This window comes from Tenrec ecaudatus, chromosome 4, assembly GCF_050624435.1.
Source record: "Tenrec ecaudatus isolate mTenEca1 chromosome 4, mTenEca1.hap1, whole genome shotgun sequence".
Lineage (NCBI taxonomy): Eukaryota > Metazoa > Chordata > Mammalia > Afrosoricida > Tenrecidae > Tenrec > Tenrec ecaudatus.
Window position 1 is genome coordinate 4235280 of NC_134533.1, and position 25187 is coordinate 4260466.

Consider the following 25187-nt stretch of genomic DNA (forward strand, 5'->3'; position numbering starts at 1 on the left):
TACGAGTATCTGGTGGTGCACAGTGCTTGGCCGCTGGCCATAAGGGTGGGGGGAGTGTTGAGTGCCCCCAGGGGTGCCGCAGAGGAAAGGCCTGGTGATCCACGTTAACAATCCAGCCGCCAGAATCACAGCAGAGCTCCGTTATCCTCCGATATCTATGAGCCTGGGCTTGGGGCCATCACCCTTCCCTGAACACCCGCAGAAGGAAAGATTTCTGGCTTCTCTGGGGCCCAGCATTGGCTCAGTGCTCCTGAAAACACACCCCAGGGGCTGACCTTCTCTTCTGAGACAGGGCTCCCCCTGATCTTCATCCTGCAGTCTGTACTCCTGACAGCTGCAGCAGCCCCCCCACCCAGTCCTCTGCCCAGGTCCCACTCACAGGTGCTGCTTCTCCCGAGAGAAGGGGTAGGAAAGCTTCTTGGTGGTTTGGGGCCGATGCTCGGCGACGCGGGGCTGGATGGGGTCGGTGATCTTCTGGAGCACCGAGTTGATTTTCTTCAAGAGGCCGCGGGTCTCGTTGATGTGGTACATCTGCAGTGGGACACGGGGGAGAGGACACGGCACCGTGCTGGGCTGAGGCACCCTCAGGTGTCCCATCCCCGGGAAGGCCCCGTCCTGGGGACAGAGTTGACACAGTTCAGACAAGCTCTCCCTGTCAGGATTCCTGACCAACCCTGAGAGCCAAGCCAGGGGAGCGAGTCGCGAAATACTGTCCCCCCAAACTTCACTTTGGTCCCCAAAGCTGTCCCCCAGTGTGGTCTCAGCGGACTTGAGAAGGGGCAGGCACACTTTTCTGGAGTGGCTTCGTGCCCACTGCTGTCCCCGCCACACGGAGCACAGGGACATGGGACTCAGATGTTTTCAGAGGAGAGAAAAAAACAACTCTCTAAGACAGAGGGCATTTTCAGGGCAGGATTCCGGACATGGGCGGGTGGATGTGGAACAAGACACATCTGTCCCAGTGTCCGAGCCCCCGGGAGGGCACCACACAGTCAAGTGTGAGCTGTGGGCTAGGATTAGCAACAATGTATCACTTGAAGTCCAGCCATCGAAACAAGTGAAGCCAGGGCTACAGCTTGGTGTGAATTAAAGGAGGCTCCTGGGTGGGCTGGGTGGGTGGCGGGGTGGGGGTAGGGGACTCTGCTCATGGGCCACAGCCTTTCTGTAAACCTGACATTTGCTTGAAAGGAAAAAAAATGTCTTTGCCAGCCCTCTCTGGACAGGGAAGACAGGAAGGACAGTCCCAACAATTCTGAAAATGTAATTAAAATAAATCTGATAGATTAGCAGAGACACCGCAGTGTATAAAACTGGAGCCGAGCGTTTAATTGTGTTTGTGTTTATAATAAATCTCTGGGCTGAGGCAGGCTCATCTGCTCCTGCCCTTTCTCTGCAGGGTACGGTCAGGGGTCTGTATAGACCACCCGGCCTGGGTGGTCTTCGTAGCAAAACCCAGGGATATGTGCGTCCCGAAGCCCGGCTGATGTGCCACCGGCCAGAGCTCTTTCTGAGCAGGACCCTCGCCCACCTACCTTTTTGGTGGGCATCTTGAGCTTCAAGAACTCGGCTTCTCGGCACAGGACGTTCCATGGAGCGTGGATTTTGACGAACCCGACCCCGTGGATTTTGGTCTACAGAGAACAAGAGCCGTGGTGAGTCGGGAGGGCAGAGCCGCCCACGCCGCTGACACCAGGTTATGCAGTTGCTGTGGCAAACGCTTCGAGAGCTACTTTCAGAGTGTTTTCTTTTCTTTCTTTCTTTTTTGGCTTGCCATCACCCACTGTAGAATCTATTTTATAAAAATATATAATTTTATTGGGGCCTCTTACATCTCTTATCACAGTCCATACATTCCTCCAGGGTGTCAAGCACATTTGCGCATGTGCCACCAGCATCATCTTCAACGCATTCTCTTCCCACTTGAGCCCCTGATATCAGCTCCCCATTTCTCCCCCTCCCTCCCTTGTTTTGTTTTTTAAAGCAGAGATGCCTCCTCAAGGACTTCGATTGTCCAACCTCCAAAATTTATCTCACGACTGTGGCTGAGAGGACACGCTGAAAACAGGCACCACCCACCCTTCCTCCATGCGTCTGTCAGGGGCGCATGCAGTGTCCTTTGAGTTGTGCACCGGCCTCACCTCCTCCCTGGGGTTGCACCTTTTGTGTGGACACACTCATTGCCCCCCAAGGCTCTCACCTCCTCTTTGAGGTTGCGACAGCCACCCTGATCCCACACAGAGAGTTCCTCTCGGGGCATCAGGAGGTATCTACGGTTTAAACTTTAAATGTTTCTCTCAAGGGAATCCTTCCTGGGGGGCCCCTCTGTTTCTCATGGAGTCCACGGGAATTTAAAAAACCAGTTTGCATTTCTCTACACACCCTGGTGGCCTGGCTTTAATAGACTCTTCCCTCAAACTGCTCAGATGGGGTTGCCAGCACCATCTGTGCTGGAGGAGCATGAGGGAGACGTTGGGGGCTGGTGGAGAAAGCCTACCAGTAGGACACGCACGCCCCTCATAGAGGCAGTGCCGACAGAGGGCCCCTTAGAAACCTGGGTGGCAAGGCTTTGACCCGATGACATTGGCCACATTATCAGGGACGACCCATCCATCGCTAGAAAAGGGGTTTTGACCAGGCGGAGGGACCGCAGAAACTGGGGGAGTCTTACTGGGATGGATGGACACAGTAGCTGAGGACTCAGACACCCCGAGGGTCACCGAGACGTCTGCACAGATCCATCTCGGCCAACCGAGCATACCGTTGCTTCGAACCAGCGCGGTCATCAGCTTGCCGCTGCATGGGCAGCCCCGTGTCACGCAGGCCCCCTGACCATGCTCTGTGGCTCGAGCCCTTGCAAAGCAGACGACAGATCAGGGCTCAGGGGGGCTTCAGGGGGGTGGCCCCAGGTCACACAGGAACACTGAAGGGCCAGGAGGGTCTGGCAGGGGGCGGGGAGGGGAACCACAGGGATAAAGACTCCAGCCCTCTGGGAGAGTTGTAGCCAAGGTCCCCCACAGTCATCCAGGTAGCACGGGGGCACCTCTCACACCAAGCCCGGGCCTCTTGGCATGGCCTGGTGTGCTTAGAGCAGGTCCCCAGGCAGGGACAAAAAGGGGTCCCTGAAACTGTTCTCCTCCTGCTGAGCTAGGGCCAGACCATGGGGTGCCACAAGTCTGCTCCCCACATCCCTATGTCTGCAGAGCCGTTACCCTAATGCTGAGGAGACCTGGGGCAGGGCGTTGAGGGCAGGTCTGAGTTCAAGTCCCCCTAGGCCAGCTGTGAGCCCTGTAGGCTCGCCTCTCTCTGGTTCAGCGCATCTGAGTGGCAGCACTGGGCCGGCTATTCTGAGCTGACCCGGCCCTGGGGACCCGGTGAGAACAACCTCAATCAGCCCCAGGTGTGGCCCGTCCAGGTGTGGCTCCTTCAGGTGTGGCTCTGACTCTGTAGCCGGGGCTGGAGCACACAGACTTGGCCTTGGGCGCCCTCTGTGACCAACACAGTCCAGGCAGCCCGAGCTCAGAGCCAGGCGCAGGAGCAGGTAGGTGGGTAGGTAGGTAGTGGTGGAGGGGGGGCGGGTGGTGGTGGTCACGTCACTTGGAGGGCTTGGCAGCCAGATCAGAAGTCTGGGCAGCTCCTGTGTGGCCTCCAGCGAGTGGCGCACCGTCCCTGAGCCCCATTTCCTCACCTGGAAGCCTGGGTGATACCAGGCCTGCTCCCAGGGATGAGGGGTGGGGTGGGACTCTCTGGGCTCTGGAAGAGGTTGCTGCCGGAAAGGCTGTTGCTTCTGCTCTGGGTCATAGGCCGTGGGGACGACAAGGGCTGAGGCCACCTGTGAGACTTCATAGATCCTCTTGATGTCAGGGGTCTGGGACACACACACCCTGCCCCTTCCCGGTCTTGTGACTCACCCTTGAGTCCCAGAGGTGACGTGTGTCTGAGAGCCCAAGTCCCCAAATTGGAGCTGGGTTACCTCTGTGCACACTCAGCCATGGCCCTGCCCTGGGAACGCAGCATGGAGTCTCTTCCAGGAAAGGAAGGGGCTGTGGGGCCACCTCTGTACCCACACATAACCCCCAAACCAAGCCCACTGCCACGGAGTCTGTTCTGACTCATAGCGGCCCTACTCAGGATTTCTGAGGTATGAATCTTGATCAGAACAGACAGCTCCATCACTTTCCCTCAGAGAGGCCGGTGGGCTTGAACCTGAGACCTTGAGGCTCGTGGTCCAAAGCACACCCAACCAGGTGCCACCAGGCTACTTCCAAATGCACAAAACCCCAACCCCTGCAGACTGCCACCGGCTCCACTCTGATACACAGTGACCTTACTTCACCGAAACGCCGAACCGTGTCTTCGGGTTTCTGAGCCGCAGCCTCCTCACTTTGCTCCCGTGGGACTGCTGGCAGGTTTGAACTGCCGACCTTGTGGTTAATAGCTCAATGCTAACCACCAGGCCACCAGAGCACTTTGAAAATGTTTCACTACCATCACATATATGGGGCGCTTTCAAATGGGGGCCCTGCCCAACAAGGAGTCCAACTTAGTGGAGGGTGGGGGAGAGGAGGGGCCAGGTCCCCTAGCCAAATGCCTTGAAGGCATGTGAGCTTCCCCACCTTTGTAGGGGTGGCTCTGGGCAGGGTCACAGTGTGGCTCTGAAGCTGGGGTCTGGGATGGAGGCTTTTGGAAGAGATAGTGCTCGGCACCCTGAGAAGTCCCCAGTGAGAGAGGGAGAGAGGGGTGGGCTGAAGATCTCAGAGAAGAGAACATGGGACATATCTACCCCCAATGCTGGAACTGGACATGGTTCAGCCCCAACTCTGAGCCCGCCTTGCCAGACCCTGATGCCCCCCTCACGAGAACTCTGATGCCCCACATCTGCACTTGGCACTGGCCTTTCTGAAGGGAGAGGAGATGCGAAGACAGGCCCCCCACTCGACGTACAGTGTCCAGGACATCACTTTCAGAGCTGCCCCTGGCCCCAGGGTGCCACACCAACAGCTGCCCAAGCCTTCCATCAAAAACATTGGAATCGACTTGAGGGCAGTGGGAGTTTTGGATGCTGTGTGAATTTTCACAGAAGCAGACAGCCTCGTCTTCCTCCCTGGAAGGAGGCTGGCGGGTTTGAACCGTCGACCTTAGGAGCAGCAGTCGGGCACTTACCCAACAGAACAACGGCTTAGATGAACCACCACAGAAAGCCCACTTTGGGCACCTTGGTGCTTATGAAACTGTCCACATGGGATCAGACAGACAACGGCAACTCGAGAGGTTCGATGGGCAACTTGGCGGACAGTGATGCGCATGTCCGCGGAGAACGACGCAGAGAAGGAGGGCGAGCACCCATGGTACAACCCACACAACATGGCCGCTGCTGTACCAGGTGCCCACAAGGAGGTTCCAACTCAGAGCGCCCCAATCTACAACACCGTCTGGTCCTCAGCCACGTTCACCACGGCTCTCACGGCTGAGCCCATGGCTGCAGCCACCGTGTCCACACCCATCTTGTTGAGGGCCTCCCCCCATTTCACTGCCTGTCCACACCACCAAGCGGGATGATCCAGCAACTTGGATGTACACGTGCCATCCCGGGGTGCCCCCTGCACCCTTTGTACCAACGAGGGTGTGAAATCAGCTGCATTAGGGGCCTGAAGGGTGACTGCTCACAGCTGCATTACGAACATGCCCCAGTGGTGCATGTGCAAACTGCTGAATGCGTGCCTGTGCTGCTGTACACACGCTCCTCGAAAACAACCAATAAATACTTAATTTTAAAAAAAGGAGTTGGTGGTGGGATTGGGGGTGGGGGTGGGGCTCAGAGAAGGCATGATTCAAACCATCCTGAGAGTGTCTGCCCCTCCCACATCATGTTGTTGTTGTGGGCCACCAAGGTTACCCCCTTGAGCAGCAGGTGGAAACAGGACCTGAGTGGTTCTGCACCATCCCGATCTCGGCCCAGTGGGCCTGGGGAACCTCAGCCAATGACCTGGAGACAAGCTCATTTTCAGCTGCACTGCCCTGTGCAAGCACATGCCCCTCCCCCCCGCTGAGGACCCCTCCGCCCCCCAGTTACAGAGGGTGATGGGCGGTGGGTGGGACAGAGGCCCGTGATGGCAGCGTGGGGGACGACCAGCAGGAGTGGCCCAGCTAGAAAGCAGCCCTGTCCGTCTTCAGTGATGGACACATTCACAGAGAAAGAAATCCGACAGAAATCGCAAGTTAAAAAGATCCAAAGAGGACAGGGGACCATTCAGAAAGGGAACTGCCGGCTTGGGACAGAGCCAAACACAACTTCTGCAGAGGGCTTTTTTTTTTTTTTTAAAACAAAGTTAACCGAAAAAAGTCCACCAGCCTGTTGACAAAGAGCCAGCCCCTCCACGGGGCCGGCAGAGGTAGGGGTGGAGCAGGCTGGTAAACCAGTTCTCCAGGAAAAGACAGGGTCCTGCCCGGCACTGTTTGTCAGTTCTCTTTGTCCAAATATTCCTGCTGCCCCAGGGAGAGCCAATTCTGGCCACTGCAGGGTGTCAGGGGTGGGGGTGGGTGTCAGAATGTTTCAGCTTTCCCCCAACACTGGGGCCAATGACACAGCAATCTGGGGGGGGTGGGGAGGTTCCACACACTTTAAAGGAGGTTCAGTCGCCTCCTGTGCATGTGGACGTTGAACAGTGATGAAGAAAGGCCCCAGAGGAATCCACGCGTTTGACTTGTGGCACTGGAGGAGAACGTGGAAAGTACCACGGACAGCCCAGAGGACAGACACATCAGTCCGAGAAGAAGTGCAGCCAGAGAGCTCTTTAATTAGAGGTGAGTGTGGCCAGACCTCAAGGCGTGCTGTCAGGAGAGACCAGTCCCTGGAGAAGGTAAAGGGGAGGGAGGTCCCCCGAGGAGACCGGTGGACACTGTGGCTGCAACGACATGTGCAGGCATAGGCACCGTGGCGAGGATGGCGCCGCCCGGGCATGGTTCCTTCTGTTACGCACAGGGCCACTCCGAGTCGGGACTGGCTCAATGGCACCTCATAACAGACAGCGAATGCGTGGAAGGAGGAGGCAACTGGCAGTGAAGCCCTTGGGGCTGGGGAGGAGTGCCACATACACCACGGAGCCACAGAAGGACGGCCACGTGGGCCGGGAAAGACACGTAGACCACATGCTAAGTGGAGGGACTGCAGCTTGCTGCATTTGGAGCCATCAGCAGGGAGACCCATCCCCAGAGGAGGATGTCCTGGTACCCAGAGCAGAGACCCAGCACCAAGGACAGCGGGCCACTCGATGGGCTGACCTTGCAGCCTCCACTGCGGCCCGTCACCTGCCATCAAGACTGCCCCCTGGGCAACACACACTCCCTCCTGGGGTGCCCACAGCTTCCGGAAAGAAAGCCCATCCAAGATCAAGGCAATAGCAGGGTGATGCCCAGCGTTCATTCAGAAAGAATCGTGCTTCCACAGAAGACAGGAGACCACAACACACTCGTGGCCATCAGGTCGAGGCTGACTCACAGCGACCTGACCGGGACAGAGCAGAAATGCCCCCATGCAAGTTTCCAAGACTGTCCCTCTCTACGAGACTTGTCAGCCTCATCTTTCTCCCTCCGAGCGGCTGGTGGGTTCAAACTGCCGACCTCGAGGATCACAGTCCAGTGAGTCACTAGGTCTCCACCAGGACTGCAAAAAGCCAAGGCAGGATCAGGACCAAACAGACGCCCCACAGCAGGGTTGTCACGCTGTACGGTGTGTGGCATGTGCTGGGGCTCTGGAGCCCAGGTGGCGCAGGGAGTGATGTGTTGAACCTGGAGGCCAGCAGTTCAGAACCACCAGCTGCTCCAAGGGGGAGAGACAAAGCTTTCTACTTCCGCTAGGTTGAGAGTCTCAGAAACCCCAGGGCAGTTCTACCCTGTACTAGGGGGTCAGAATCAACTGGATGGATGGCTTTGAGAGAGAACACAGGGAGACACGATATGTGCAGCAGCCAAGGGAATAAATAAACCTGTCATCACGAAATTCCGAATGGGCTGACCCATGCCTCCCTCCTCGGTCTCCATTTTGCAAATGGGGAAACTGAGGCTCAGGGAGGTAGAGTCATTTTCCCAGGCTACTTAGGCAGAGAGTAGCCGCATGGGGCACTAGGGGTGGTGGTGGGTCTGGCTGTTCTTGTCCCCCCACCCCCACTCCAGAGTCAGCCATGGGAACATCCACCCCACAGGAGACAGGACCAGGTGGCACTTGAGACGCCAGCAGTGCTGAGGAGGAGTGTCCAGAATGGACGGCCAGCAGCTAGAGTGCTCAGAAAGACCTGGACAGCAGCCTGGAAGCCACATGGGTGTGAGGCCCCCACATCATCAGCAGGGCAGTTTGGCCCGCCTGCCCCAGCAGGCAGCAGGCCTTCTCAGTGACTCCACAAAGACATTCACAGCGCCTGCTGGCTCCAGGCCGGCCAGACATCAGAAACACTCCCAGGTTTCTGTAGAGAGGGAACATATGGGCCAGAAGCACCTCTCGACCATTCGCTGAGCCAGCAGGAAAGGGTCATCTGTCCCTACGAGCACTCCCGCCTGCCATCCCCCGTCCCGATGTCCACACCACAGGGATCCGAGAGTGAATCCAAACCAAGGTACTGAGATCTTTCCAGATACCCAGGGCCTCTGTCTGAGGTGTCTTGTCACCTCAGTGCCACCATCATGGCCAGCAGTGCCTGCGACTCCACCATGCGGCCATCGTGTCAACCATCCAGGGAGGGTCCCCTCCTCCCTGCCAGTGCTCGGTGTCACCAGCTGTGGCCGTTTTCTAGTAAAGGGTCTCTCCTGACCATGTCTCCCAAGAGAGCAAGCCCACGTCTCTTTGGGAGCAAGCTCATATCGGGGCCTCTGTCAAGGAAAGCCCTGACCATAGTGACCCCGTGCACCAGGCGGCCCCGCCGTGCTCCAGGCCTGTGGTGGGCTGCGGGTGGTCCCTGTGACCCACAGGGTCCCATTGGCCGATGTTCAAGAGTAGATCTCCAGGCCTTTCTTCCAAGTCTGTCTCTGTCTGGAAGCTCCATCAAGGGAGGTGGCAGTTGTGCGTGAGATGCACGGGGGCATTCTGCTTGAGACTGGGCAACCTTATGCAACAGGGCACCCCACAGGTGGGTTTCTTTCCTAACTGCCTCAGCCCTGTGATCCAGCATGCTTGCTGGTTCGCTCCAGGCGTGGCTATCCAGCAGGTGGCCACTTCACCCCCCTGGCCAAGCCCCGAGCAGTGCTCAGGGCCGCATCGGGAGGCCAGGAGGCCTTTGTATTGGTTCTTGCCCTGCCCACCTCAGGTAAGCAGAGGGACTAGAGGCTGGGCAGCCCCGGGTCCTGCTGGTGGGGGTGAGCCCAGCGTCTCGGGAGGCCCATGCAAATGTGGGTTCTGGCTCCAGAGCGCCACCAGGGGGGACAGGACAAGTCCAGCTCCAACTGGTGTTCTGAAAAGCCTGAACCAGAGAGTCCCCACCTGGGGGTGGGGTGTGTGTGGGGTGGGGGGGGCAGTTTCACACTCCTCCTGCAAAGGGCCTCAGCCCCTGAGGAAAAGCCTCTTCCTGTGGGACAGTAACCAAAGTTCTTATCCACACGGCTTTCCCGGGCTAACTTCCCTTTTGGATCTAGATTGCTTGACCTTTCTTCCTAGTCTCATCTGTAAACTCTGTAGAAGCCTTCTACCCTGGACGACCCTGCCGGCGTTTGAAATGCCAGGGGCCTGGCAAGGCATCACAGCCCCCACGGGACGACACAACAGACGGGCAGACAGACTCACACTCAAATCTGTGACCCTCCAGGGCAGGGTAGCACTGTCCCTGTGGCTTTCACTGACGATCACACTTCGCCAGCGTAGAAAACCTTGTCTTCCTCCTATGGAGTGGCTGGGGGTTTTGAACTGCTCACTTTGTGGGTAGGAGTCCAACCCCTACCACTGCGCCTTGCCAGCAGCGGCGGCGGCAACGCCACAGTGGCTGCCACCGTTTCTGCAAACGTAGAGATGGTGGTGAGGCTGGCGCGGGGCCAGGCCCGTGGTCTAGGAGGCCGCCGGAGCTGGAGCCGACTTGACGGAAGTTCGCAACCATCACCGAATTCTGTGCGTTTGCTTTCGATTTCAAAGTCCTCGTGAGATCCCCCAAAACCCAACTCATGTCCACCGAGTGGATTCCCTTTCACAGCAACCCCTCTCGAGCAGGGGAAGACTACCCCTGTGGGTTTCCGGGACTGTGACTCTTTCTGGGGGCAGAAAGCCTCCTCTTTCTCCCCAGGAGCCTCTGGTGGTCTCCAACAGCTGACCTCGGGGTCAGGGCTCAATGTATAACCATGACGCTGCCAGGGATCCCCAGGTCCTCCCAGGGAACGTGAACACCCAGGTAGACAAAATGGACCGGTCACAAACTCATTAGCTGGATTCAGACAGGTGACTTTTTTTCTCCTTTTGGGGAAGGTGCTGCTCGCATTCGAATGGATCCTTTGACGGACGGTGCAGGTGAAGGGGTGGAGAGCACCGTGACTGCCCGAAATGACCACCGAACCGAGGGGAAATACGGCCAGAGGTCTCACATACGTTGGACGTGTGGTCAGGAGAGACCAGCTCCTGGTGAAGGACATCGTGCTCAGTCAAGGGCAGGGCCAGCAACAAGGAGAGGAGGACCCTCAGAGGGACGGACATGGTACAGACATCATGGAGACCCCGTGAGGATGCCTCAGGACAGTGGCATTGGCCCATTTGGCTGCATTGTCCAGAGTCGGGCCTGACACCCGTCTCACCCCCATGGGAAGAGGAATGCCTCGGGTACTATTAACACAAGCCCAGGAAAGACCTACTGATCCATGGCACTAATCAGAGTTTACAGCAGCAGAACCATGGGTGTCAGTCAAGGTTGTAGGGAAACAGTGGCTGTAGGAAAGACTGACCCTAGAACCGTGCCAGGATCTAGCCACTCCCACTCCAGGTGAGGGCCTCCCCAGAGGTCAAGAAGGCAGGGATGCAGCAGAAACCTGCTCCCCAGGGCTCAGAACACAGCCAGGTTCCCCTACACCATGGGAACCCACCTCCGCTTGCAAGAGCCCTAGAGGCAATATCGTGTGCCCACCGGCGTGGACCTAGATGCCACGGTGGTGTGTGAGAGAAGGGAGATACAGAGGGGCCACAGGAATTAAGCAGATTCCAGAGGAACACGAAGATGGTGTGGCTCACAGGGGAGTGTCGGCATAGGGGGCAGTGAGTTTGTGTGCCCGGCAGTGGCTAAGCCGGGCGGTATGAAGGATGGGAGGAAGCCATGCCCGTGAACCTTGCATGTGGACGTTGTTGAGGGGCCAATGTTTGGGCGTGTATAATTTTAACACACACACAGAAAGAAAGAGGACACGAGAGAAAAGTACCAACAGGAACTGGGACCCCCTGGAGGGGGACTCAACTTCTGAAAAGGGGAAAAAAATAGACAACCAAAAACCAACTCACAGTAACCCCACAGGACAGGGTGGGGCTGCCCCTGTGGGGCTCTGAGACGGTCACTCTGGGGGAGCAGAAAGCCCTGCTGACCTGGCAGTTAGCAGCCCTGGCTTGGCGGTCCCGGATGTTATGGCCACAGTGGAGCAGGGGCTGGACACGCGTCTCCGGGACAGGCTGCAGAAGGGCCTCATACTTGGTCAAGCCCACCCAGACCCAGCAACCCTGAGGGAAACCCACCTGGGCGCCCCAGGCGATCACTCTTTTTAAAACAATTGTGTTGGCACTTAATCCACACATCACACAATTTAATAGCTCAATCCTTTCAAGAAGAGTTGTACAACCATTAACACAATCAATTTTAGAACTCTCTCCCCCAATCCCAACCCCGCCCCCAGGGTTAAATCACTTTTACAATGAGCTTTATGCCATCGTCATCAGTTCTAGTGCCCTCTCCCCCTCCCACAGACACTGTCTGTGCCCCCTGTCTCCTCCCCTTCCCTGTCTCCCACCCCTCACCCCCCACCTCCTCTATCCACCCTTCTTATCTGTAGGCAGCTTCTGTGCTTCCAACAGAAACAATAAAAAACTGGAACGAAACAAAGTGGCAAGGATGAAATCATATTAATACAAAGATGAGCATATACCAAGAGGGAGGAAGAGAGAAGACCACCGTGACAGTTAAACAAGTAACCAGCGGTTTCGAACTGCTGACCTCTCCGCTAACAAGGCACCGCCGAACCCGGCACACAGCTGGCTGGGGCTCCTTTGATGAGGCGGGAGGGCGGCACAGGAGAGGAAGGCCCTGGGTTGGCGCACACCGTGGCTGTGACCACGGCGATGTGTGTGTGTGTGGGGGGGGGTGCGTGGTTCTGCTGTGCACGGGGTCACCGGGAGTCAGACTGACAGTGCGGCACCTGACAAGAACAGGCGCCTCCCCTGAAAGACCTCACTGATGTCACGGCGCGTCCGTGCAGAAGCTGTGGGTCTGGCACGCTCTGCCACAGCTCCTTGCCTGGCAGTAATGCCAGAAACAAGGGCTGGCCAGGGGTCAGACTCCAAACCAGCACTTTTCAAAGATCACTCAGGATGAGCTGGTGACGCCAGTGCCCTGGGCGTGCGCCATGGGGTTGTGGATCGGGCTGCTAACCCCAGGTCAGCAGTTCTAAACCATCAGCTGCTCCAAGGGGCAAGGATGAGGTTTTCTACTCCCACAAAAGGTGACCACCTCAGAAACCCATGGCGGGCAGTCCTACCCCATCCTCTAGGCTCGCCATGAGTCGGCATCGACTCTGGGCAGGGAGTGTGTTCTTGTTTTCCTGAGTGGTGCAGCGGCTAACCAGAAGGTCCGCGGTTCAAACCCATAAGCCCCTCCAAGGGAGTCAGAGCAGGAGGCCTGCTTCCATGTGGGCCGCAGCCTTGGATACCCGCTGAGGCTGCTCTGCTCCATCCCATGGGGTCATGGTGACCCTGTGGCACACACTGAGTGACACCCACATTTCACAGATGGGGAAACTGAGGTCAAACAGACCAAGGGGTCTCCCAACAATAATATGTATCAAGTCTGCTGTGCCCGGGGATGCTGACTCATAGTGACCCAATAGTGGGGACAAAGTAGATGTGCCTTTCCCAGATTTTAGTCTTTACAGGAGCAGAGAGCTTCTCTTTCTCCGGGGAGCAGCTGGTGGGTTTGAACCACCAACCTTGCCGTTGGCAGGCCCGCGCAGAGCCCACGACCAGGGCTCTTATCCTCTCAAGTCCCCAGTTGTGAAGTTGTCCTCAGCAAAGAGCCCTCGGTGGCCAGACCAAGGACAGAGCTAAAGGTCACAGCACACCCAGGCCTCTGCTTCCAGGACCGGTTTCCGCCCTGAGCTGCTCGGCGCCTTTCCGGTCTCTAAGGAGCCTGCTGCAGAGAAGGTGGCGCCGGAATGCTCCTTGGAGGCAAGGAAGGTGAGACATCCTCTCACACACGAACGTGAACCTGCTCAGTAAAGTGGAGACTCAGCGAGAAGAGGGGAAGGCCCTTGAAGAGGTGGAGGGACACAGTGGCTGTCACCCTGAACCCAAACATTACTATCGTGAGGAGGGGGAGGGACTGGTGGGTGTTGTGTCCTGGGGTACACGGATGGGGTCACTATGAGCAAGAACCCACTCAGGCACCGGATGAGAACAGCCCGGAGCCTGCTGGGCCCTCGGTTATAAAAGGATACGTCGAAACAGACCCCAATCGCGGCAGGGTTGTCTGTACACAAACCCACGGGGCTGGCCAGCTGGACAAAGTGACAACCAGAACCTGCCTCTCCTGAGTGGCCACCGCCAGGGTACAGTGAACAGAAGTGGTCCAAGCTCTGACAAGACCTGGAATCCTAAAGCTTGGGCCCAATCCTGAAACTTCAACAGGTAACAGGTACCCTGGGATCACCAGAACCCTGGAAGGCGGTGTGACCCGAGGAGGTAGGTCAAAGGGAAGGGCTCTCCTTCGGGTTTGGGTTGTAGCAATCGGAAACCCAACAGTGCCTTGAGGGGGCCGATCTGCTGTCGGCTGAGACGTGAGAGGCGTGCTCCAAACACAGATCTCTCCTTGAGCACTGAGATGCCCGAGCCAGGCCCTGGCATGGTGCTGCATGCAAGAGTGGGCAAAGGGATGGGGAAGGCCGCGGAAGGCCTGATGTCCCTGAAGTCCCATGGGTGGCCAGAGGAAGAACAGATCTGTCTTAGAGGAAGTGCGGCCAGAAGGCTCCTTAGAAGTAAGGATGGCGAGACTCGGCCCCATGTACTGTGGACGTGTGATCCGGAGGGGCCTGGTCCCGCCCGGAGGAGGGCATCATGCTCGGCAAAGCAGAGGGGCAGCGAAGAAGAGGAGGCCCTCCAGGAGGTGGAGCGCCCCAGCAGTTGCCACAGTGGGCTTGAACACAACCGTCACGAGCAGGCGCAGGGCCGCTTGTTCGATCAGACAGCATTGACTCGAGGGCCGTGCATGGCCACACACCATGGCTCTCCCGCTGATGCTGACTCACAGCAACCGGACCACACGGGGCAGATCTTCCCCTGTGCAAAGTTTCCCGGGCTGTAACTGTTTAGGGGATGAGAAAATCCTGCCTTCCTCCCTTGGAGCTGCCAGGGGCTTCCTTGAACTGCCGAACCCGCGGCTCTCAGCCCGGAGCCGCTACCCCAGATCTGCTTGCCCGGAAACACAGCAGAGTTCCCTGCTAGCTCTTTGATCTCAACAGAATCAGGGTGTGTGTGGGAGGGGCAAAGGATTGAGCACTTGTCTGTTCATCAAAGGTGGTTCAAGCCACCCCCCTCAGCCCCTGGAAGGCACCTAGGAAGAAAGGCCTGGCAGTAGACTTAGGAAGGTCACAGCCATGAAGACCTGGTTCCTACAGGGTTGCTGTGAGCAGGCGTCCATGCAAGGCCAAGTGGGGGGGGACCTGCCCCATGGATACTCATAGCATCGGTCTCAGGCCATCCTGCCCGAACATCCAATTAACTGGCCCTTAAGGTTACACGTCGGGCTGCTAATCTCAAGGTTTGTAGTTCAAAATCACCAGGCGCTCCTTGGGAGACAGACAGAGCTTTCTACTCCCATAAAGAGTCACTGGCGGAAACTCACAGGGGCGGTTCGACACTGTTCTCTACCGTCACCAGGAGTCGGCATGGACGCATGAGTTTGGTCTTGTTTGTTTAATGTGATGGTTGAAATTGCCTCTCTTTGGTGAAGCATGAACTGTAGGCTGGTGTTGATTATACAGCCCACAGCTCGGACAGTCCTCACCGTGGGTTTTAAGTAAGGGCAGGGGTTCTTTGCCCCCTGCCTAGCCAAGGCATGCCGGGTCTTACTCTCCCCTTTCATGGTGGGTCTTGGGACACCCAGAGTGACCTTGCTTGCTGAGAACATCCCCCACTTGACGTATCTCAGAGGCTCCTGGTTCATCTATACACTGTCCACTGGTCATATGGGTGGGGGGGAGGGGACAAGGGTGTCCAGAGTGTCTGTTGGCATGGCCGCACAGCAAAAAGGCCAAGGGGGCAGGCAGGGGACGCCCACTGTTCCAGGGCTGAGAGGACGCGTGGTGAGAGGCAGCACATGCCTCTGGGGAGGATTCTCAGGCATGGCTAGGACAGTACCCTCTCAGTCTCTCAGAGAACCAGAAGCCTCAGGGACCAGCTGTTCCTACCTCCTCATCTCAAAGATGGGGAAACTGAGGCTCAGAGAAGGGCCAAGGCCACCCAGAAGGGCACCCTAGAGGGCTGTGCCCTCCCCTTGCTGACGGGGCAAAGGTTCCCGGGGGAGGAAGTGACCAGAGCGGAAATGGCATGACCCCGAGGCCACTGTTGTGGGGGTCAGCTCCTCCCAAGAGCAGATGTAGCCTGGGCAACAAGGGTGGGGGCTAGCGTGTGCTCCCGGTGCCTCTGGGAGGCCGTGTCTGCCTCCCCAACAAGACGGCGTGCTCCCCGCTCCTCTGAGGCCAGGCTCCAGCTCCAGCCCCCTCCCCCACTTCCGCACCCCAAGACGGGAGCACTCACGTCCTCGTCATGCTCCAGCTCCAGGCCGGCCTCCAGGAGGTTGCCCTCGTACTCCTCCCTGCGGAACCGCTTGTCGTCCTCCTGGTAATCCAGGGGGGGCTCCACTGGGGACCCCTTCCCTGGCAGGGGCTGGTCCTGCTTGACGCTGCGAGCTGCTGGGGGCGCATCGCTGTGCTGGACCCGCCTGGCCAGAGTCCTGCTGCCTGAAGGGCGCTTGTGGTGGTAAACCAGGATGTAGTCCACCTTCCGCTTGCCATCCCGGAAGTACAGGCCGTACTTGCACTTCGCGTCAGGGTCCACCGACAGGGAGTTCAAGAGCTACGTGGGGAGAAGGGGAAGCCCACCCATCAGCGGGCTGCTGGAGAAGGGTTTTTAAGGAGCACCTTTCAGACAGAATGGTTACATCCATCCTTCCATCCGCCCATCCTTCCTTCCAACCATCCCTCCCTCTATTCTTCCATCCGTCCGTCCATCCATCCTTCCATCCGCCCATCCTTCCTTCTAACCATCCATCCCTCTATTCTTCCATCCGTCCATCCATCCATCCATCTATCCATCCATCCACCCATCCTTCCTTCTAACCATCCATCCCTCTATTCTTCCATCCATCCATCCTTCCATCCGCCCATCCTTCCTTCCAACCATCCCTCCCTCTATTCTTCCATCCGTCCATCCTTCCATCCATCTATCTATCCATCCATTCACCCATCCTTCCTTCTAACCATCCATCCCTCTATTCTTCCATCCATCCATCCATCTGCCCATTCATCTATCCATCCATCCACCCATTCATCCTTCAATCCATCCATCCATCCATCCATCCAATCTTCCTTCTATCCATCTTCCCATCCCTCCACCCACCATTTCCCTTCCATCCACCACCATTTAACCATCCAACCATCCACTCATACATTCACTCGCGCATTTCCTCATTCACTCATTTGCTCACTCATTCATGTACTCCCTCCCGCCCTCCCTCACCATTCACTCACTCGGTTATTCATCAAACAAATCCTTACTGAATGCCTATGCTCAGTCAGGCGCTCTCTTAAGGCCTGAAACAGCCTAAGACACAACCAGGCCCTGCCTTCCTGGAGCAGGAATTCCAGGAGACACTGGTTGCTCATCTGGCCAGGGGCTGCCAACCGGACACTAACCAGCCCGGTGTTTGTGAGTGCTGCAGAGTAACACACACATGCACGCACGCACGCACGCCCACCCGCCCGCCCAGGGAGAGCTTTCCCTGCGCGGGGCCAGGACTTCCGTGCAGCAGGGCGAGCTGAGGTCCTGCCTGCAGACCTCCCGCAGGCAGCGCCCAATGTTCTTTCATGTCACTATGACCCACAGGGTCTCCCATGGCTGCTTCCCTGTTCAGGCTCTCCCCCCATCTAGCTGTTTGGTCAGAGGTCAGGGGGCTCTTGGAGTCCTCACGCAGGGCACCAAAGGTACGAAGCTGGCCCCCAGCAAGAAAGTCCCTCTCTCTTGTAGGAAGGAAGTGGGACCTGGAATCCTTCACCCTGGTCTAAGGCTGGGCAGAGCCATGCCACTGCCTGTCAACTTCTCTGGCCCTGAGAGGTGCCCTTGGGGGACTTGGGCATTGCTTATAGCTTGGGGTGCAGGGTGTGTGTGTGTGAGGGGCATGGCTCTGGACGGAGGTGGCAGGAGGCTATCATGAGGAATGGGTAGCCATCTAATCCAGGGAGGGCCATTAGGGAGATCCAGGCTGAGTTCGGGCTCTGCCTGGCCCTCATCACAGCCTTGCTCTTGCCAGTGGAGACTTCTGGTGCTTACAGGCCAGGTGAGCAAGGGCAGGTGAGAAGAGCTGGCTTTGGAGCCCCGTGGGAACCTGCTCACCCATCCCAGAAGTTGGGATGAGGATAGAATGTGGCAGGCCTGTGATCAAGCTGTGGGCGAGGTGGGCCCAGGTGCTCTTCTTTGTGGTGGGAAGCAGAGCCCAGCGAGGGGAGGCACCAGGATGCAGAACAGGCTCCTGGCTGAGCCCAGCCTCCAGGCCCACCCTCACACTCAGGGGCCCCTCCATCCAGCCACCACGACCATGGGGCATATCACAAGCTCCCCCAAAGCTGACTCTGAAAGTTGGGTGATAGCAGTTGGCTCACATTGCCCAGCAAGGAGGGGTGGCCTTGGAGCCAAATCCCCATAGTTGACCCCACATAGCTGACCCTACCTCTGTCACTAGAAACGACAAGGCTGGTAGGGGTAGTAATTTGGTTGGACCTCAGTTCTGTCTTGCTTGGCAGCCAGTGCAGGCATCATGGGAGACCAGGCTAGTGGACAGCCTTGTCCACAGAGACCAAAAGACCTAGACGGTGCCCAGCTGCCCTGGTCGTGCTGCAGAGAGTGGGAGAACACTGTGGAGTGATCTCAGATTCTTTAAAAAAGGTCCAGACTGCCTAAGCCCAGAGGACTTTCTGAATTAGGATCCTGTGACACTTTTGCTGTGAACAGAACCCCTCCCCTTAGCACCTTCCAGTGACATGCAGAATGGAGGTCGAGACCCCAAAGAAAGGTCCCCTCCTCAAACAGTACAGTGTGTGTGGTGGGGGAGGAGGGGGTAGAAGGATACCTGAAAGGCAGCTTTTTCTCTGAAGCCAAGATAGAAGAAAGGAGGCTGCGAGAAGAGAGAACTGGAAACAGAACCAAGAAACCACAAGGAAGAGAATGTAGATACATTGTGGAAACATTGTACATACATTGTGACGAGCTGCACCTGTGTGTGGAAACTGACTTGTGGGACCATATGGTGCCAGTGACTGAAGGAGAGGAGGGGAAAAAACAGGAGGAGGAGGAGGATGGGGAAGGGAAGGAAGAGGGGAGAGAGAAGGGGGACAGAGGAGGTAGGGAGGAGAGGGGGAGGAGGTGGAAGAAAAGAGGGGGAGGAGGTAGAGGTAGAGGAGGGGAAAAGAAGGGGGAGGAGGGGGAGGGGGAGGTAGAAAGGAGGAAAAGAGGAGGGGGAGGGGGAGGTGGAAGGGAAGAAGAGGAGGAGGTAGAGGGAGAGGAGGGGAGGAGGAGGAGGTGGAAGGGGAGGAGGGGAGAGAGGGGGAAGAGGGGAGGAGACTGCGGCAGGTGCATCTGGGCATCAGGTCCTGGGGAAGCCAGAGGCAAATTCTGTCTTCCTGCCTGGGCCAGACACCACTGTGTGTCCAAGCACAGAGCGTAACCTCTCTGAGCCCCTGTCCCTCTGTGTAAAACAGGTGTGGGAGTAACACCCAGCCCTTTGTGTAATGGGACTGCCTTTGTGGAGGATGCCAGTAGGATTAGACGGCTTCGTCTATATTGGAAGGGACTTCCAGGAGTTGGTGGGAAAATGGGAGTGGTAGGGAATGGAATTTTTCCAGGAACTTTCTTGGAAGCCCCCTTGTACCTGTGGGAGGAAGATGAGGCTTAAAGGATGAGGAGGAACTGGGAGAAAGAGTGTTAGTCTGACAAACCCACTGGGGAGGTTTTACCCGGTCCCATGGGGGTGGGTTGTATCCATAGATAAATAAAGGACTTAGAGCAGGGCAGAGTGCCAAAGCCTGCCCTGAGGTCTGCTCTCCCAGTGTGTGCAGAGCCCTGCACAGGATGAGGGGCGGAGGCGAGGAAGGGCCTCTGGGTGGTTGACAAATGGAATCTGGCTCCTGCTGGATGCCAGGGGGCCCAGCAGGCAGCAGCACTGAGTGCCAGCCCAGCTGGGACACATGGCCCTGGGTGCCCAGCTCCCTCCCCTAGGGTCTTGGTTTTTAATGAAAGGACTCCATCCTTTTGTCATCACACAGAAACACAGAAAGGGCCAGCTTGCTCCCCTGGGGGCGCTCCCAAGGGGTGGGGGCAAGTCAGAGGCAGTTGCTCACACAGAGTGGGACATGGAACAGTGAGAAGGAGACCGAACTGGTGGAGGGCTGGACCAGAGGGCCAGTGGGAGGGATGTGAGTGAGACACTAACTTCCCAATGCCTAACATCCCAATGCAGGTGGTCAGGGAAGCCCTGGACGCTTCTCCTTTCCCTGACTGCTGTCCTGTAGAGTCACTGTGAGTTGCAACCCTCAGGGAGGTGGAGAGTGGGGACAGGCATGGCAGGAGTTATCTGTGGGCAGGGCTCCAGAGGGCAGGGCCACATGAGTGACTGTCATTCAGGGTCTACATGAGGCACTTTCTAAGGGAACGCATGGGCCAGCTCACTTTCCCTAACACTGGGGTGGTGTGGGGAGTTGTTTCACCAGCCTAGCCCAATTCCCTTCGGTCCTGGAAGCTTGGACGGGCGTTCCAGGGCCCAGGAGAACGCGCGATTGAAACCATCACCCTCACCCTGGCACTTTAAACGTGAAACCACTAGCCCTGAGTGCCAGTGTGTGATGTCTGAGCCAGCTCCCTATACTGACTCCGCTCCGGATGGAACACAGGCAGAGAGAGAGGCAGACAGGACCCGCAGCTGCCTGGCGGGGGCCTCTTTTTTGGCGGCTGCAATCCCTGGCAACGTCTCAGCTGCCCGGAGCCCTGTGGAACGCTGGTCGGGGCTCTGTGCAGCGCAGCCCACACCCTCTGGTCTTCCTGTGCAGGAGGCCACCTTCGCTGGTGACTCAGGGTAACGGGTGAGCAATAATTATTGGCTTGGGCTGAGCTGGGGATACCCTGGGAGCTATTCCTCTGACGTCACCTGTCCCGCTCAGACAGGCCCTGGCTGCTGGGCAGCCTTGCCAGCCTGTCCGTGGATAATTCTACCCACAAGAGCCCGCTGGCCACTTCTCCTTCCTATGGGCAGCAACTCGGTTCAAAGGCCCCCCACACTGCCAAGCCCGAAGCCCGGCAATGCCGCACACCCGGTGTTCAGAGGACCTGGAGGGAAGGGACATGCTATCTGCCTCTTTGCAGATGTTGGGGCTCTGAGATGGGTTTCAGGCGGGTGTGGGGGGGACGGACAGTTGGAGCCCGGTTCTGGCTAAGCCCCTGCACTCAACTCCAGGGCTCCCTCTCTGAGCCTCACACTTAGCCCAGCTTCTAGGGAGTCCTTCCCACCCACCCCCATCCTTGGCACCACTACCACTGTCCCCTGCTCACGTCCCAGTAACTTGGCCTGAGAACCTACAAGGAGAACCAGCCCCGTCCTCCAGAGTGTCATTGCTTCCCATGCCACCTGCTTCTGGGTCTCAGACCTTTCCCAGGGATCCTCCTCTCAGGTGGGCGGCAGGGACAAGCGCCAGCCCCTCTGAGCCTCAGTTTCACCATCTGAGAGAATAGTTCCCACTTCACAGGGCTGCTGGGAGAGTTTCCAGGGGGTGGTATACAGGAACTTGGCACAGGCACAGTGCTACCGAAATGTCCCTTGTCCTGTAGTGGCTCATGCTCCATCTTGAGGACTTGTGGAGGGGCGGGCCTTTGCTGTGTAGGTGCCTGGGCTGCCCAGGACAAACCGCAGGCACCTCTGTGCCCCTAAGACCAGTGTCTGTCTGTCCTTCATGCAGACCCTCCCTTCACTGGCTACACTTGCCCACAATTGCTCCCAGCTGGCCACAGGACCACCCCCCCCTACTCCCTACCCACCCACCCCAGATGCAACCCCCAGGGTGTGTATGCAGGGAGGGGACAAGAGTTTTGCCCTGCCCAGGTCCCACCCTGCAGCTCCCTGGCTGGCCTATTCCCAGGCTGCTCCACAAGGAGGGGACAGGGGATGAAGGGGCAGGCAGGGAGCTGGCTTGGTAGAGCTATGCAGGGCAGGAGTTGTGGCACAGCTGGGGCTGGGGGTGGGGGCTGTGTCCTGGCTCCACAGTGCCAAGCCAGCAACCCGCCTGGCCTCGACCCCCGCCTCCCTGGAGCCTACTTCTCCAGCCCTTTTCTGTCTTAGTGGACTTTTCCCAGTCCCTTCCTGCTGAGCCCCGCCCCAGGGGGAGAGAGAGAGAAGGGTATCCTCAACACCAGGACACTCTACCACCCCATGGGGCCTGGGGTAGGGGTGGGGCAGAGTTGGTAGGGGGAGCAGTCTCACAGCCCTAGGCTTTCCCCTCCCCCCTCCCCCAAAGCAGTTGGGAGCTCTCTGGCCAGATGGGGATTCTAAAGTGTCCCTGGCAGGTGGGGGTGGGGGGGTGAAGACACTGACACCACCCCCAACCCCTGAGTGACAACTCAGTAGAAACTGGAAGCTGCCACCCTCCCACCAGAATGGCGGTCCACTGCCCCTGCCACATCTTGGCTACCCAATGGGTATCTTCAGCCGCGGACTGGGGAGAAGTGTCCCCCCCATCCCGTGTCCCCATTCAAGCGCTCTAGCTGGATCTTGGGATCTGGGTACAGCCTCAGGAGCCTGGGACTTGGCTGTTCCCAGTCCTGGGGGCGCGCGTCCCGCGGGGGACCCGGATCCCAGCGCGCCCTTCAGGGTCCACGTGCGCGCAGGGTGTGGCCCGGGACCCCGCTTCCCCCGCCCTCCCTCGGGCGCCCGCACTCACCGTGCCCTCGGAAGGCAGGTAACCGATGTCCTCGATAGCGCAGATGTTGATAATATGCACGCTGCGATCCTCCGCCGGGAGCGTGGAGTACTTCTCGGGGACCCTCATCTCAACCGCCGGTGCGCAGGGCCCGCCCGGCGGCGCGCCCTCCGCAGCCTCGGCCCCCGCGGCCTCTGCAAAGCCAGACGGAACGGTGGCGGCGGCGACTACGCGCGCAAGGGGCCGCCCCTCTCCGCCCTGCACCCTCGGCCCGCCTGGCCCGCGCCGCCCGCCCGCCCGCCTGCCTCCCTTCCCCGGGCGGCCGAGCCAGCGGCGGCGAGGGCAGGGGCGGCGGCCGCGCGGTCAAATTTTCCAGCAATTTAAACACAGGAAGAAGAGCTCATTCCTGCGGCCCCCTCCGAGTTGTAATTTTACCCGAGGCTTGTGCCCCTCGGAGCCCTAGCGCTTGTCAAGGGGACTCACAGACCCCCACCTGAAAAACCACGTCCCGGGAGGGAGGTCGCGCTCCCGTGGCCCCTGTCACCCGGGCAGCGGAGAAAAGAGCCCTCTGGAGCGACGAAGTCGTGCCGCCTGTCCCCTCCCTCCCCACCCGCGGGCAGGCTCCTGCCGCCGCTGCCCCCTCCTCCAGGGAGGCGGCCTGCTTTCAGAGACCCGCCCTCCGCGGCGCGCCCTTCCACCCGGTGAGGCTCCCGGCGGGAACCATCTCCCGAACCCCCTAAAGTGACGCGGGGCCCCCATCTACGGGGCTGAGTGTCCGGGACCCCTCACCTCCTGACCTGGCACTCGGGGCGTGCCCCGCCCGCCACTGTGTGGGGAGAGGTGCCGCGCCCCTGTCGGAGGGCCCTGAGATTCCCTGGGGCGTCCGCACAGGCAGGCGGGTCCCCCGGGGCAGCTAACTCGGTGCGCAATCGTGTGTCGCCTCCCGGAGGGGCACCCGGTGCGGGACTTTGATCTCTGCCCACCTGGGGACCTGACTCACCAGCAGGGCTTCACAGGCCAGGCTTTTAAGCCTCCACCTCCGCAGGGCAGCCTCCCGCAGGTTTAGGCCCAGGGGCCTTCCTGGCTGTGTGCCCAGCCCCGCCCCCCTTCCACTATCGGATCCTGCCAGGCAGGCCTACCTTGTGGGGGCTGCTTGCCCCTCCAACACCCCCCCCCCGTGGCCAAGCTCCCATCAACAGGGTGGGGGTGAGTGGGTGGGGGATCGTGGGGGGTCCTCCAGCAGCATATACTCCCTGCCTCAGGCCCTGGTCCACAGTAGTCACTAGGCTGTGAGGTCTATCCCTAACAAGAAAGCTAGTGACACTGCCCTCCAAGATCCCTGGGCCTCAGTGGTGTGGAGGGAGACCCCGTGTGTGTGTGTGTGTGTGTGTGTGTGTGTGTGTGTGTGTGTGTGTGTGTGTGTGTGTAGGCCACTAAAGGGCACTCAGGGTTCCCCCAGAAAGGTTGACAAGGCCACTCCCTGGGTACTGAGGTCCCAGTAGACCCAATGTCAGGGTGGACTCTAGAGGCAGGTCAAGTGGGTGGGGAGCCGGTGACCTGGGGCCTGGTTTTCTCGCCCCGCGGTGCCTGGACCACGCAGCCCCCACCCGGTGGGACGATGAGTACCCTGGTGCATACAGCTCACTCAGCACCTCCAGACACTGTCAGGCTGGGCAGAGGAGACAGCACACCTGTGGCCCCTGTGAGGCCTCTCCCCTCTAGGCTTCAGTTTGTGGACTCCTGAAACTGACTGGGATGGGGGCTGGGGTGGGGGACCCTGAGTGCCAGGGCAGGACCGTCTGTGACAAGCTGAAGAGTTCCAGGCTGGCCACTTCCCAGAGCAACAGCCGTTGTGGGGGACCTCCGCCCCCAAATGCAGCTCAGTATTGCCAAGAAGAATGAAATATGCACGTGTATACACACACACACACACACACACACACACACACACACGGTTACATAACTCAGTCCTCTTATTCTTGTTGGCATCAACCCCAGGTCTTAAAACCCCAAATGTGCTGTCATTCAAAATCCATGTTCAAGGGACAAAGATCTGTCAGAGGATGGCGAGGGGGAGACTTGTGCAACAAGAGTGGAAATGGAGCTCTCTCATCCTGGTCAAAGACCCCATCATCTGCTCCCAGAGAGAGTTACAGCCTGGGGACCCACAGGGGCAGTTCTACACTGTCCTGCTGGGTGGCTAGAGTTGGCTTGACCCCATGAAAATGAGGGGTGTTGGTCTGGTGGACGAGGTGGCTCTCCAATCCTGCGGGGCAGCGCCCCCTGTGGCTGAACTGAAGAAGTGATGCTTAGCCTCTTGTTTCTGTGTCACAGGTGGGAGGCCTGGTGGTGCAGTGGTTACATGCTGGGCTGCTCACCACAGGGTCAGCAGGTAGAAATCACCAGCTGTTCCCCAGGAGGAAGACCAGGCTTCCTACTCCCGTAGAGAGATGCAGTCTCAGAAACCCACAGGGGCAGATCTATCTCTAGAGTAGCGGTTCTCAACCTGTGGGACGAGACCCCTTTGGGGTTTGCCTGATTCATAACAGTAGCAAAGTGACAGTGATGAAGTAGTAACGAAAATAATCTTATTGTCGGGGGTCACCACCACATTAGGAGCTGTATGCAAGGGTCGTGCCATTAGGAAGGTAGAGGACCACTGCTCTAGAGGAGTGCTATGAATCGGAACCAACCAAACAAGCTTATGTTTGTTTTATCCCCCAATTTGTGCCACCGATTGCCACCCTCAGGCTGTAACATCCCCCCACTCTGTGTTTTCATCCCCTGAGTTTTCAGAAAGC

General features: G+C 58.3%; 1 protein-coding gene across 1 annotated transcript in view; it reads right to left on the bottom strand.

Annotated features, from left to right (window-relative positions):
• ANO1 (anoctamin 1) overlaps nt 1-25187 on the bottom strand; it is a 160899-nt gene that overhangs the window by 69713 nt on the left and 65999 nt on the right. Inside the window, exons 2-5 of the mRNA XM_075545234.1 lie at nt 22408-22580; nt 15968-16285; nt 1533-1631; nt 380-531 (exon numbers count right to left, since the gene is read on the bottom strand). Coding sequence (XP_075401349.1) covers nt 380-531; nt 1533-1631; nt 15968-16285; nt 22408-22580 — 742 coding nt within the window. The remainder of the gene's footprint in view (nt 1-379; nt 532-1532; nt 1632-15967; nt 16286-22407; nt 22581-25187) is intronic.